The sequence below is a fragment of the Elaeis guineensis genome, chromosome 13, assembly GCF_000442705.2.
Source record: "Elaeis guineensis isolate ETL-2024a chromosome 13, EG11, whole genome shotgun sequence".
Lineage (NCBI taxonomy): Eukaryota > Viridiplantae > Streptophyta > Magnoliopsida > Arecales > Arecaceae > Elaeis > Elaeis guineensis.
Genome location: NC_026005.2, coordinates 9796150 through 9812040, shown reverse-complemented (window position 1 = coordinate 9812040; position 15891 = coordinate 9796150). Strand labels below are relative to the sequence as shown.

Below are 15891 nucleotides of genomic sequence, written 5' to 3'. Positions count from 1 at the left end.
CCATCAGTAATTACATCATTTGGGAAGTTTAAGATATGCCCCATTCCATCAGTATGAATCACTCACTGAAACATCAATTGGGACAGAGAAATAATAGTAAGAAAAGTAAGTAATGTACCAACTCCCATCAATAATGAAGATTTGAATTACATCATTTGAAAAATAACATGAAATCCAATTTAGATCCCACAGCATCTGAAAAAAGTATATTAAACAGCATATCCCATCAGGTCGGCCATCATGTATGAAGGAACTATGTAGTATCAGGGAACAATCCTTCATGTACATAGATATCCTCTATATTGATGAAAGCAGAAGCTTGGAGATTAATATCCAATCATACTGTACAGTGTATTGGAGAACCTTTAATGATGTCATTGATCTTTGTATGGGAAGGCACATGTGCTAGCATGTACACAAGTGAACCCAAAATAGCATCGTAGGATAACGGACAATCAGCAAGCAGATTAGTGCAAGGGAAGCAAGAGTATGAGTATGAAAAGGCATAATGATAACTCCAAAGAAGAAAAGCTTAAAGATCCTACACAATAAAAGGAAGACAATGTTAGTAGAACCAGTCAGATTTTCTTTATTTTTTTTCTTTTTGCTCTTTTTTTTCCTTTTTGTTTTCTTTTGCTTTTCTTTTTTGTACTTTTAATCCATGTTCTTTCTTTTGTTGTACTATCTTAATTTTTCTCATTTCTCTCAATTTTTCCATAAAAATATTACAGATCTCATCATCTGCATGCCCTCCTGAGATACAGTATGCGTAAGAAGGAGCAATAGAAGGCACTAACACAAAAGGAGCTTTGTATACATGATGAAATAAAGGGCAGCCACCAAATAGAGACAGAGCACCAGTTGGTTTAAAACAGAAGAGGTAAATGTATAAGGCTTGACATAAATAAGCATATTTGCCATATTGAGGAACAATGATATCCTGCACAAGGAAAACAAATAGAAGGTAGCAAAAACTCTCTAATTTTGTATGCATTTTCCTTCTCCATTATGTTTCCATTTTTCCAATTTTTTTCTTTTCCCTTCTTACTTTTATCCTTATTTCTTTTTTCCTTCTTATTTTTTGATCATTTCCATTGATTTTTCCGCTCTAAAAAGTATCAACATAGCAGGTCCCTCAAATTCAGTATAATTGGTAGTCACAATGCCAAAGAAGCAGGAAACAAACTTCATGCTCAGCAAATTCAAACAGAGAGATGTAGTTATGGAATTGTGAGAGTCCAGGATAGATCTTTGTATGCAAGTGCTAAATGCCATGTAAGTGCTCAGCAACTTGTTCTGGCGATTGAGATGACCATCCAAAATGATGTGCGGCTCTGTAAGCTTTAAAGATGGTTCAGTGGGGAAGTAAAAGTCTAGAATGTATAAGAATATGCCTTGTGGTTGTAACAGATGTTTAAACTGGAAATGTTAAGACTGTTGATGGTAGATGCAATTGTTCGTGCTTGAGCTTGTGTTTCTTATTTGTGAGCCGAGACAATACCATTTTAAGGTGTTTTGGTCTCTTGATTCTTGTTGCATGGTTTGGTAAATCCTGTGGTTTTACTTAAAATCTTAATTTTACCGATTATTTACTTATGCTTAGGGTGGGACCTAGTCGAGCGTAGTCTATCGGGCCTGGCTTGAAACTAATTTTGAGCTTGAAGTTCAGATCAAGTCTGGCTTATCTCCTATGCGAGCCTAACTCTTGTCAATCCAAATATGGGCCAGTTTCGAGTAGCTTCGTACCCCTAGATCAAGTTGAATTTTCTCTGAGACTTTAAAAATACTCAGATTCAAAGTTTTGGGACTGATGTTGGTGGCAAGGCGTGAACAGAGCTAAGAGAGGAAGAGAGCGAGAGAGGGAGCTTGGCAATGGTGGAACAGCTAGTCTCGCAATGGTGCTCGATGCAAATTTATGCATTATGTATAAAGGGAAAATACCAACCCAATAAATTTTTTTTGTAGATATTCTACCTTTTTTGAGAGTATATTTGGTTGTTATGGAAAGATGTGCATGGTACAGAAAAATTCTATGTAAGTGGCTGTGAGTAGGATGGGTTAAGCACCTTGGCAACCCCCTTAGAAGTAACAGAGAGTTCTATGTGGAAGCCCATCCCATCTGATCCGGCCAATGTCCACGCGCGAGAGGTATAGAAAGAATTCGGGTCATCATCTCATGATTGCAAAATCTGGCCAAAAAAGATGCATCCTAATTGTTATCAGATGTTATTAGATCCGTAACACTATAGTGTGCCAAATTATGATGTATGTTAATAAAAGAAGGCCATTCCCAATCAACCAAACAAATTGATGCTGAATTTGAGCATCAACCGTAGAAATTTAACGCCAAATAGGAGTACATTTAGGAGGCGGTTTATAATTAATCCAAGAATGCTTGAATCGATATTTAGCAAAAACTAGCCGAGCCCAAAGAGAGTTACGATGAATAACCAGATTAGCAGCTAGTTTATCCAACAAAATAGTTTGACGTTGATGGATGAATTGAAGATCAAGCCCACCACTAACTTTCGGGATACAAATAGTTTCCCAAAATATCAAGTGAATCCGACGTTGATGTAAATCATGACCCCAAAGGAAAGAATGAAACTCCTGTTCAAATAAGTTCAAAACTGAAACCAAAATTGAAGTGGCAGACATCATGTACAGAGAAATGGATGTAAGAACTGATTGCAGTAAAGTAAATCGCCCAATAAATAAAAGAGTTCGTCATTTCTAAGATTGAATTTTAGATAGAATTTTATCAAATAAAAATCTAAAATCCATCAGACGAAGTTTGGTATCAGAGATTGGAATACCCAAATATTTTCAATTACCCCTTTTCTGAGTCATACCTAGAGTTGAAATGATAATATGCTTAATAGTCGATGGAATAGAAGGGCTAATAATGATATAAGATTTACTATGATTTACAAACTGTCTCGAATAATGGCAATAAGGGTCTAAAAGAAGTTTTAAAAAAATTGCATCACGAATAGTAGCACGAGCCACTAAGAGACAATCATCAGTATAAAAAAGGTGAGATATATGAGGTCCACTATTAGATGTATGTCCTAAAAGCCAATATGGCTAACACATTGTAATAATTCTAGGACACAATTTTATACTTAATATATTAATTTGATCAATAAAAGGATAAATTTATTTTTCATTCAAGTGTGATGTGTCCTTGAATCGTCTATGAAATTAGTTTTGATACATATTCTCAAGATGTTGAAAATTAGAGACATGTATTTAATTCCTAAATACTTCTGATCATAGGATCATCATGAGGATGGTGATCGATTCGGATAGACTGATGCACAAATTACTTCCTTCAGGATAGATGGGTCTCTGGTCTACAGTATAGAAATACTAGGCGATGAGTGCGGACAATTATTAGAGAATAACTAGTACTGAACATGATCATATGAGAGATCGCTTGGATTTCTACTTGATCGTCAGTGATCATCTCAATGCTGTAGTTGTGTGAATGATCTTTTGATCTGAGGCAATGTCTGACATCGATTTCAAGAAATGATTAGATGCTATGAAGTCAGAAATTGACTCAATGCACTCGAACCATGTCTGAACTTTAGCTGATCCACCTGAGGGTATTGTACCCATTGGGTGTAAATAGATCTACAAAAGGAAGATAGATGCCGATGGTAAGGTAGAGACCTATAAAGCTAGGCTTATGGCTAAAGGTTATAGTCAGCGCGAGGATATTGACTATCAGAAAATCTTCTCGTCCGTAGCCATGCTGAAATCCATCCGCACTCTGCTTACCGTTGCAGCTTATTATGATTATGAAATCTGACAGATAGATGTGAAAACTACTTTCCTGAATAGATATCTTGATGAAGATATCTATATGGAGCAGCCTATGGGTTTCATGTCTGGTGATGGTGATCACAGAGTCTGCAAGCTGCAAAGGTCCATATACAGATTAAAGCAAACTTCTCGGAGTTGGAACCATCGTTTGGATGAGAAAATCAAATTGTTTGATTTCATAAAAAATGAAGAAGAACCATGTGTATATAAAAGGGTCAGTAGGAGTGCGATAACATTCATCGTATTGTACGTGGATGATATTCTTCTCATTGGGAATGATATTCCCATACTGACCATGGTCAAAAGATGGTTGTCCAATAAATTTTTCATGAAAGATCTAGGAGAAGCATCCTATATTCTCGGAATAAAAGTCTATAGGTATAGACCTAAACGGATGCTAGGCCTATCACAAAAGCTGTACATAAAGAAAGTGCTGAAGAGATTCAGCATAGAAAACTCCAAAAGAGGACTTTTACCTTTTAGGCATGGTATTAATCTCTCCAAAATGATGTGTCTGACCACATCTGAGAAGGTGCAGTGCATGAGTAGGATCCCTTTTGCCTCAACAATAGGGAGCCTCATATATACCATGCTATGTACTCGATCTGATATTATCCTTGTTGTGAGTGTCACGAGCAAGTATCAGTCGAATCCAAATGAGGAGCACTGAATAGCAGAGAAGAACATCCTTAAGTACTTAAGAAAGACTAAGGATTTGTTCTTGATCTTTCGAAGAGATTTTGAGTTTCGAGTCAAGGGATACACTGACTCAAACTTCATGTTTGATGCTGATGATAGAATGTCTACATCAGGATGTATTCTTGTTCGACATACTGGAAGAGTTCTAAGTAATCGATCAATGAAAGCTGACTGTGCTGTAGATGTGTAGGACGAATTCTGATTCTAATATTAATTATAGAACTGGATGTCATACCATTAGATGCCATGGTACAGTACTGCAAAGACAATGGCACCATAGCCCTTGCTTAGGAGCCAAGGTCTCACCAGAAGTTCAAGCACATAGAGCAGCAGTATATGCGACTACTTCGAAAAGAAACATGTCGAGATGTGAAGAGTAGACTCCACAGACAACGTGATAGATCCCTGACTAAGCAGTTGAGCCAACCAAAAATAGAAGTCCACCTTGAGAAGATGAGACTTAGATTTGTGGCCAATTGACTTTAGTCTAAGTGGGAGATTGTTAGATGTATACCCTAGAAGCCAATATGGCTGACACATTGTAATAAATCTAGGACACAATTTTGTACTTAATATATTAATTTGATCAATAAAAAGATAAATTTATTTTTCATTCAAGTGTAATGTGTCCTTGAATCATCCAAGAAATTAGTTTCGATACATATTCTCAAGGTATTGAGAATTAGAGATATGTATTTAATTCTTAAATTTTTTCAGTCATAGGATCATCATGAGGACGGTGATCGATCCGAATAGACTGACACACAGATCGCTTCATTCGAGATAGATGAATCTCTGATCTACAGTGTAGAGACACTGGATGACGAGTACGGATAGTTGTTAGAGAACAACTAGTACTGAGCATGATCATATGAGAGATCACTTAGATTTCTACTCGATCGTCAGTGATCATCTCGATGCTGTAGTTGTGTGAATGGTCTTTTGATCTAAGATTATACTACTGTCTGCAGTAAAGCTGCTGGAGTTTGATTGATACATAAATATGGATCTCAATGATCTCTTATAGTGGATATTGATGACAGTTGGTCTACTATAGAGGTAGGGTGCACATCAAGATGAAAACTATCAATCTTGATAGAAAAGAGTAGTCCTATGGGATTTGATAAGCTAAGTTCGAGAATCTATGGCCACAATAGTGTGATTGATGAAAAAAAAATTCATAAAAGTCACAACTGGACTTGAGCTAATCGAATCTATCATATGACTGATGATGAGGTTTGATGATTTATCCATGACCTGCCATCTAGTTGGGACTCACGATAGAGGGATTGAATCACACGTTAACTATACCTAGAGGTTCATTTCAGTTCTACTAGATTGTCATTACATACTGCTAGGTGTCACTGGTGGATTGTGAGAGCTCACTAGGATTGTTCTAGATCGACAATTTTTGATGAGTTGGAGTGGAATTGTTCTGATCTTTTGAAAAGAATTTCAATGTTACTTTGATAGAGATCATTGTATATCTCACTACCAGATAGAATTGAACCTATAGGGTTACACAACAAAGAGATTAGACTTGAAATTAGCAATTGAGCTTATGAAGTGTCAATTGGATTTAAAGAAATCCGATTGAGTTCAAGGTAACCTTACTAGCACGTGGACTCAATTCTTTTTTCATTGGGATTACTTATTTGATAAGATAATTCAAACTAAATTATCTGCTAATAACCTACATGAATAAGATTCATGAGACTCTAATTATTGGGTGTCTAAGGTTAGGATTAATTAAATTAGGATGCAAGTTCCTAATTAATTTTTTTTGATAGTTATTATGAGGCGCCACCTTGATTTGATCAAGTTATGCGTGTCCTATAATTATAGGGCCTTTTGATTTCATATGGGGCATCCTTTGGGTGTGTCTTGGGGTGTGAAATAATAAGTGAAAGGGCCCCATTTGTTAATGCCTAAAGGATCTCCTAAAGTAAGTTAGATAACTTAAGCTATTAGAAAATTCAATACAAGTAGGACTTGTATTATGAGATTAAATAGGATTCAATCTTCATGCCTATTTAAAGGGACCTCCTCTAAGGTCCCTACAACATCCAAACCAGCAACCTCTCACATCTAAGAGACCTCTCCATGCCCTCTCTTTCGCTCTCTTCTCCTTCCCCCTTGGGCGTCCCACACACGCCCCACACTTGGGACGTCCCAAGTTCTCCATGCGAAGGGTGTTTGACGCCCCAAATTGCTGCTGGTTCTTGGTGTCTAGCAGCAGCACAAAGCAAGAAGAAAGTCTAGAGAAGAGAAGAAGAAGAAGATCAAGAAAACAGATTAAGTGTACCACGTCTTATTAACTTGTCTTAGACACCAATAGGTCAATTGGTCCAAACATGTTAACTCAAGCGAATCGGACTCAAACCATCGAGCCAAATTAGATCCTTAGGTTAATCGATTCTACATATGGGACTCAATCAATTTGATCAATAACAATTGCATGATTATTTAACTTAATTGATCTGATCCTAATCAACACTTGACTCGATTCGATCAATTACTTAATCGAATTAGATCCATATGACTCAAATCAAAAATTTTAGATGCAATCCTATTACATGGCCTAATTTATGTTTTTTCTATAACCAAAATCCTCATGCACAAATATAAATTTCAGATTCTAAAATCAAATTTCAGATCTAAATTTTTTATATGAAAGTAAGTTTTAAATCATAAAAATAATTTTAGATTTAACATACAAACATATATCACATATATGCATGTAAAATTCAGATCTAAATAAAATTCAGATCTACAACATAATATCATATATCTTATATACTAATAATGAATCATATCAAAAGTAAATTTATGATCTAAATATGCAACCACATAACACATATATGAATCAAAATTCAGATCATATAAAATTTCAGATTTCATGCATGCATCTATGTATCATATAAATATGAACTAGAATTTTTTCTAAATCAAAATTCAGATCTATACAAGCTTTCACATATCAAATATATATTCCAAAATCAAACCCAAAATTAAATTTCAGATTCTAAAATTCATCTATACATCTAATGTATCAAGAAAAATCAGATTTTGAAATCATTTTCAAAACATATATGATAATTTCAGCAATATGAAACCCGTGGCTATGAAGACGAATGAGTTTATTTTGGACAGCAGATTGTAAAATGATTAAAAAAATTTCTGAATACAATACAAACAGGAATAGCAACAGAGGACAATCCTGATGAAGACCGCAACTTGCAGAAAACCATCCGTAGGGACTTCGTTGATAAGAAGAGCAAATTTGAGGTTTAAAACACAAGCTGAAATCCAAGTAATGAACTAATCATGAAAATTAAATGATTTAAGGACTCGAAAAAGAAAACTCCATTGGATTCTATCGTAGGCTTTCTCCACATCTACTTTAACCAAAAAAAGCTTTCTTAAAAACGAGGTACGAATTAAAGAGTGAGTAATCTTTTGAGCAATAAGAATATTTTTCATAATACATCTTCCCCCAACACAGGCCTCTTGGGTAGGAGAAATAATTTTAAAAATATAAGGTTTTATTCAGTTTAGCAGAACAATAATCTTGTAAGTCGTGTTGTAGAGACTAATTAGATGGGAACCAATAGGAGCCATTGGGTGATCGGATTTGGAAACCATTGGATGAATCCCACTAATAGGAGTAGTTTTGTCTCGATTTGATTTTTGGGTTTTCTCGGATGCTAAAAAGATTTGGTAAAATAGAAAATCCACTCTACCTCTGGTGCGCACGCCAAAAGGTTTTCATCCTTTAGGCCTTTTTCAAATCAACACAAGCTAGGAGACAAAACTCTATTCTGGTTGCATGTGACTGAAAAGCTTTGGAGTTCGGATTTGTGGTCCACCATTTATTTGTGATTTTTGTGAAGGCTAGAATTTCGTCAGACATCAGGAATAATTCGCGAGTTGTCGCCAGAGGCTGCAGCAGTTCACCTAAACTCGATCGTTAGACACTGGGGAATCTTTTTTTTTTGGTTTTGCGTGCTTTGGAATCAAGCCATAGGGCGCAATAAGCATCTCCCTTTTGTCGGCAAGGTAAACGAGTAGCTGTTTAGTTTGACTTAAAAAATTGGAGACCAAGTCATCTTCGATTATTTTTTTTTCTCAGGACCCTTGAATCAAGACATAGAACCATGAACTGAGCTGCAATAAGAGTACCCACCCATTGGCATAATGAAAATGGCGAGTAGTATGGCGAGTGAGCCCAGCACCACCATTCCTACGGTGGATTTGTCTCCCTTCTTCCATGAAGATGAAGCTGGGAGGAAGCAGGCCACAGAGATCATACACCATGCTTGCCAGACCTATGGCTTCTTCCGGATAGTGAACCATGGCATGTCCACTGAGCTCATGGCCCAAGCCATCAAGCTCTCCAAGGCATTCTTCGAACTCCCCGAAGAAGAGAAGCTCAAGTTCAGGCCCATAGTTGGCTCAGAAGCCCCTCTACCTGCAGGTTATTCTCGACAGCCTGACCATTCTCCTGACAAGAATGAGTATTTACTGATGTTCTCATCTGAGCTAGGATTCAACTTGCTCCCTGCGGACCCACCTGAGTTCAGGTATTGCTTCATAGTGTGGTTATAGCTTTTATCCTCCCAGGTTGATAGCCGTAAAATTAGGTATATTATGTTGAAAGAGTCTTGATCCATTGTTTGACGCTTTCTTCAAGATCTGTCCTGGATGAGTGCTTTACTCAGCTCGCAAGAATAGGATTACTAGTTGAGGAGATCTTAAATGAGTGCATGGGCCTTCCTCCCAACTTCTTCAAAGAGTACAACAAAGATCGAAGAACCGACTTCATGGCGGCTCTGCGATATTTTCCTGCGACCGGCGTTGAGAACAATGGATTAAGTGAGCACCAGGATGGGAATTGCCTCACATTTGTCTTCCAGGATGATGTTGGTGGGCTTGAGGTTCTTAAAGATGGGGAGTGGATCTCAGCTGATCCTCAGGAAGGGAGCATCATTGTCAATGTTGGAGATATCATTCAGGTATGTGAAGGCCATCCAAATAGTTACCGCTTAATGGGCATCATGCTGATCAGAGGATGTTCAAGTGAGTAAGCATTGACCTATGCCGCCAGCTGCATTAACTTTGGGTCGAAATGCATCAGATTGATTAAAATCTCTGTCTAGCAATATAAGCACAGTAATAATTCCCATTCTGCGGTATTAAATTTGAAATAATTTCCAAAACAAAATGATTTCTTTTTGGTTTTCTTATGGGAAATTATGGAATCAAAGTTTCATAAAGTGCTTGGTTACCTTGGTACAATGTTCATACATTTCATCATAAGTACACCATATTTGTAGCACAAGAATGATATGTTCACAATGATTAAAAAAAATTATTATAAACCTCGAAAAAAGATTTTTAATTATTCCTTCTTCTTCTCTACATTGGGAGGAAAAAAAAAAAGGCTTCTTCTTCTCGGGTCTTTACCATTTTTTAATTGATTTAATTGGAAAATGTCCCAAAGCGCTTTTTGTTTCAAAAAAAAATAGAAGTAAGAAGAAGAACTTCTGAAGTGGACGACTAGGTCGCAGTCCTTGACTTCAATTCAGTTAATTAGATGGAATCCTAAGGACATGTAGGGAGGATTGAAAAAAAAAAAAAATTTGCATGACCAAGCCATGAGTAGTTTTTCTTGAAGGTCCTGAGCAACAACAAGTTCCACAGCGCCATGCATAGGGTGGTAAGGAGAGGAAGACACCGGCACTCCTTTGCTTTCTTCTTCAACATCGACGGTGAGAAGTGGATCGAGCCTTTGCCGCAGTTCACGAGCAAGATCGGCGAGGCTCCCAGTTACAGGGGTTTCAGGTACAAGGAGTATCTCCAGCTGCGGTTGAGGAACAAGACCCACCCTCCTTCCAGGCCTGAAGATGTCATTCATATCTCTCACTATGCCATCTCCCCTTGCAAGTAGCAGGGAAGCAGGATGGACGTAGGCATGCACTCTGGTAATGCCATCAGGGAAAGTGGACCCTAGCTATCTGTGAAATCCATGCGCATGGATTTATTGTCTCCTGTGTAGCTTTTCAGCAGGTGCAATTGGATCATAGACATGCATCAGGATATATGTGCTATGAGGATATTTATATGTTGCAGTTATCAAAAGATTCGCTCTCTTGATACTAGATTCCATGCCGATTTCATTTTATTACGGTATTGATACATTTGGTATAGAATCCAATTCAGCATACCAAATATCGGTATGCTTTCTATACCACATATTATGATGGTACCAACATACATTGATACCGATCGATACGTGAAATCTTGGTTATCGGTCTCCAAATAATCCTATGTAATTGATTAGCTAGACATAATAAGTTATGAAGTTGATAGATGGTCTACTGGACTCGTTATCACGTCAACTTCATGACTAATTTGATGGCCAAACATTGTAGAATTGGGGCATGTTTTCATGCAATCAACATGGCTCAAATTGCCTATGGGGCCTTCTACTAGAAATGTGTTTTGAACATTTTGGAATGTGGTTTGATTAGGATCTATTAGCACCTTTTTTATTTTATTTGTTGAGAAAAGGATTGATAAGTACTTGTTTTTAGATGTTGAATAGGCGAATTTGATCATTGGTTTTTTGAATTTGTGCAACATTGCATGGACACCTTTGCAAAAGCTTTCAATTTTTTTGTCATGGTGACAACCCTATCTAACTATTATTAGTTATTAGTGCTGTAATGAAGATAATGATCATGGACATTAGTGATCACCTATCAAAGTATAATCAGATAACAATGCAATGTGTTGAATCCAAGTAAACAAATCAAAATGTGCCAGCCAGGGGCTTCGATCCTGCCTAACGATCGACGAGAACATTTGAAGAGAAAAGTAATGATTCAACCCTGTGCGACAACCTTGGCTGAATGCAGACGAATCCCTAGCGTTATATGGTCTGACATGAAGGAAGTAGATTTTGATATATTCTGTAATTGGAAAATAGCACAACTCCATTGTCGTCTAGTCCGGTTAGGATACCTGGCTTTCACCCAGGCGACCCGGGTTCAAATCCCGGCAATGGAACATTTTTTTTTCTTTTCATTTTCAAATTTTTTTTTTTTAAATTTTGAACATCATGAATTATGTCAACATGAAGGTGATGATACCTCTTCGATTTTTAACCCTTTTTGTTTAGATTTTATATTAATAGGTGGGTTCTAAGTTGACAATCTTCATCGGTTATCTAGAACTATTTATCTTCTCGTGTCTAACTCAAGATTAATTACCATGTTACATAAGTTTTAAAAAATATTAAAATAATATATATTATTAATTTATTTAGAACTATTATTACTAGTTTCTTAAAATAAGTGCACCTCTATTTTCCTACCAATATTAAAATATTGAATGCGCCATGTGGTGACAAAAAAGTGCTGCAGTTCACTGACAGATTAGCAAGAGTGAGATCATTGAAAATCTCATGTGATTTTTGCAAAAAAAAAAAAAAAACTTCATGAATCCATAATTAGATAACCAACAACAAATTCAATTGTACTGATATTATTGGGGCTTCTTCATTCATGCAAAAGATCAACCAATCTACACCTACTGGTGAGGAAATTTATTTCAGTTAATATCAAAATTTTAATTCAGCTCAATCTCATTTCATATATCTAAGAAATGGCTAGGTAAGAACACCAAAAACTTGCATTTAAAATAAAAAATAATGATAAAAATCAGAAAAGAAAATCAATTTATCATGTTGTATCGAAGCCCATTGAAGTTACAGTCAGTATTGCTCGACAGCAACAAAGGCATTTGATTGCTATTTCATTTCACAGATGGTTCAACACCCATGAAAACCCTAGGGAAAAACAAATAAATACTGGGGCAGTCATAGTTCACTTGAAAGAAAAATAACTGGAAACGTAGAAAACCAACAACAAAGGCTTGGCCTGGTAAGCTGAACCGGGCCCAGCCTTTGAGTTGAAGCGGTACCACCTTAAGCGGTACGTGGCATTTGCGGGAGGAGGGAAAAAAAAAAAAAAAAAAAAAAAAGAAGGAAGCGGACGCGCGTTCTTATTGGAAGAGATATCTTCCTGTCGCACTGTTTCTCTCCCGAATAAATCTCTCTATTCTTTTTTTGCTCTGGGCAAACCTTTGATGGGCTTTGCCGCCTCTTGCTCCTATCCTATGATAAGAAGCTAGGTAAGGCTGGTATCCATCCTATAGGAAATTAAAAGTTGATCAGATCTTTGAGGATTTTAAAAATTATTTTGAATATTAGCATGTCACCGAGCAAACCCATGTGTACGTATGGTTTTGAATTGTTAGGTCTTGAAGCATATGTGTGACCAGATTGAACTTATCTTGACCAGGTTGAACTTATCTTGATTCTTGTCGTTTGCAAGTTAAGTGACTTAATATTTCTTAATGTATTTCAAAATAATTTAATACTCTTTGCATCTGTCTAATTGAATGGTCAAGCATGCTACGTTATTTCTGATATAAGAATAAATACATATTTTGTATTTTTGCAAATAAATGATTTGAACATATGATCTATTCTGAATAAGGATTTTACAAAATGTGACCGGGTAAATTGTGAAATCACTTTCATATATATTCCATACGACTATGATCTATTCTGGCCCCGCTAATGAGGGATTATACGTTAGATCTGTCAACTTGTAATTTGAGAAACTAGTTTCGATACTGCACCGTCGGTGATTAGAATAGTGATATTTGGGCATTATTATCTGATATCTGTTATCCGTATCGGTTGGTTAGTTGTTATCGACTTATGCCACTGGGTTACGTGACTATAGCCAAATGTTAGAGCTAGTATTATTTTATGGAAAGCAAGCTTTGAAAAATAAAATAAGTATTATTCTTTGATATTTGTTATTATTGAATTTTGCCCAATTTGTTATATCTGTTATTATTGAATTTTGCCCAATTAGTTATATCTGTTTAGTTTTATTGCACATTAATATATTTTGACCCACCTCGAAGTATTTTGTTACTTACTGAGCTAGTATAGCTCATTATTGTTCTTTCTCTATTTTTCAGATTTTTATTTGGGAAAGTGCGATAGTTGTTTGGAGCATTTATAGGAGATCTTAATTTGCAAGGATCAAGGTTCTCTTGTTATTTGTTTAGAAATATTATGAAATAGTTAGATTTTTATTTATAGTCTATCTTGCATGTCTATGGGGTCTACCTCACAGATATGCAACGTCTGTTGCACGCTTGGTTTGGAACGTAACAGATTTAATGGTATCAGAACTTAGGTTTAAGATCATTAGGGATCATGATCAGTTATGTTAGAAATAGTGATAATAGAGCCTAGATTTAAAGATCCTTAGGACCGTTGGAAAGTTGGGAGTTGGGTAGAAATTAGGTCGTGAGACGTCTCTATTTGTGCATGCTTTCTTGTCAATAAATTTATGTTATTTTGCTTCAAATGTTGTTATGATGTCTATTTTATTTTTATTGAAATCAAGGATGCTGCTCTACAGAGGTCATAGCCGAAGAATAAGCGATTTGAGAAGAGGTTCTCAGGGTGAAGTTCTCCATGAATTAATGGCTGAAACCCATCGGATCAAGGGCATTTAAATCAGAATGTGAATCCTGATGTTCAATAAGAAGCGGCAATGGATCAGTCAGTTACAAATCAACCGATCATGGATCAGACAGTAGTTCCATTAAGGAATATAACTGAAAATTCAGATCAAATGCTTCAATTAATTCAGGAGGTTGTGGGGTTGGTGCGTCAACAAACAGAGTTACCTCAGCAATCTTTGCACTCACTAGAATCCTAGCCCATCCGATCATAGAAAGAGTATAGCAGAGTTCAAAAAATCGCCTCTCCAACCTACAAAGGTACTACTAATCCCCAAGAGGCTGAGACTTGGATAGATGAGATGAAGAAAGCTTTTAGAGCTATGGAATGTACTGATGAGGAAAAGGCCAGATTTGCTACATATATGCTTCAGGATAGGACTCATCATTGGTGGAAGTCTATAGAACGTACTCTTACTTCTAGTTATGGATCAATTACATGGCAGAGGTTTCACACTGCTTTTTATTCCAAATATTTTCCTACTAGCCGACTAAGGGAATTGGAAAGATAATTCCTTAATTTATTACAAGGAGGAATGACTGTAGACGAATATGAGGCAGAATTTAACAAACTATCTCGATTCGCTCCCACCCTTGTTGCAGATGATAAGTCCAAGATGAGAAGATTCGAGGGATTGGAACCATATATTCGAAGGGGTCTTACTGTAGTACACTCAGCAAATTATGATGATCTAGTAGACGGGGCTAAGAATATTGAAGTTATCTGGAAGGAAATCCAAAATATAAAAGAAGAAAAGCCAAAGAAAAGAGGTAGAGATTTTGAGACTTGTACTGAGCAGAATGAATTGAAATTTGGGGGATCTATGAAATTTCGAGCAAATGAAGGTTCTAAATATTCAACTGATTTTCATCAGGAGAAACAAGGATTTTATGGTAAGGTTAATCAACAAGACAGGCTTAAGTGTGCAGTATTGATGGTGTCCATAAGACGAGACATGCAGGAAAGCAAATGGAGCTTATTTCAAGTGTGGCCAACAGGGTCATAAAATAGCTGAGTGCCCACAAAATGTTTTAGAATCTTAATCAATTTAGAGACTGCAAGTTCTTAGAACTCAATCATTTTAAACTTCGGTTGCTTAAACTCCTATTGCTTAGACTCAGACAGCTCAAACATCTTTCCAAGAGCGACAGAAAGGGGATAAACCACTTACTCAAGGCCATGTCTATGCACCAATTTCGCAAGATGCACCAGCGTCCAATACCGAAAATTTGGAATAACTTAGCTTATGATATAGCATTAGGCCATGTAATAGTTTTGAATATGTTAACTAACTTAAAGATAAATTATGATAGGATATGTTCGAGGTAGGTCAAGAAGAAAGGGTCAAAGTTTTGTTCGAGTTCTATTATAAATTATGGACCTACTTAGTTTGAATGTAGAATAATATTTTGGGTCAAAAAACTATTTAGAGAACTTGAAGAAATTTTGTGAGTTGGATCATAGTGCACAGCAGAAGCATGATGGCTGGGTTAAGTTATTTTAAAGTTTGCCAAAAGCAATATTATATATTGACGAATGTGATATCTGGATAGTTAACTTATGACTGTGCTAGTATATATGTGTAATAATTGATAATCAAGATATGCTAAATTTTGAAGATGAAATTTAATTAAGAGGAGGAGGATGTGATATCCGGGCCCAGATCAAATAAACCGGGCCCAACCTTTCACTTGAAGCAGTACCGCCTTAAAGAAAAGGGGGGCTCGAACGGGTGAGCGCGCTTCTTA

General features: G+C 36.4%; 1 protein-coding gene and 1 non-coding gene across 2 annotated transcripts; both read left to right on the top strand.

Annotated features, from left to right (window-relative positions):
- Window positions 1-8709: 8709 nt before the first annotated feature.
- On the top strand, window positions 8710-11134 carry LOC105056738 (1-aminocyclopropane-1-carboxylate oxidase 1). The gene is made up of 3 exons (XM_010939047.4): window positions 8710-9113; window positions 9224-9545; window positions 10208-11134. The coding sequence occupies exons 1-3, from the start codon at window positions 8728-8730 to the stop codon at window positions 10478-10480; spliced, it is 981 nt and encodes a 326-aa protein (XP_010937349.3). The 5' UTR covers window positions 8710-8727; the 3' UTR covers window positions 10481-11134.
- Window positions 11135-11527: 393 nt separating this feature from the next.
- Window positions 11528-11601, top strand: TRNAE-UUC (transfer RNA glutamic acid (anticodon UUC)). Its single transcript has one exon. It is a non-coding gene; the product is annotated as a tRNA-Glu (tRNA).
- The last annotated feature ends 4290 nt before the right edge of the window (window positions 11602-15891 follow it).

Bases quoted from the DNA above. Each gene is read 5' to 3' on its own strand.
- LOC105056738 (XM_010939047.4), top strand. From the start codon at position 8,728: ATGAAAATGGCGAGTAGTATGGCGAGTGAGCCCAGCACCACCATTCCT. The intron at 9,114-9,223 runs GTATTGCTTCAT...GCTTTCTTCAAG, and splicing joins GCGGACCCACCTGAGTTCAG to ATCTGTCCTGGATGAGTGCT. The intron at 9,546-10,207 runs GTATGTGAAGGC...TTTTTCTTGAAG, and splicing joins ATGTTGGAGATATCATTCAG to GTCCTGAGCAACAACAAGTT.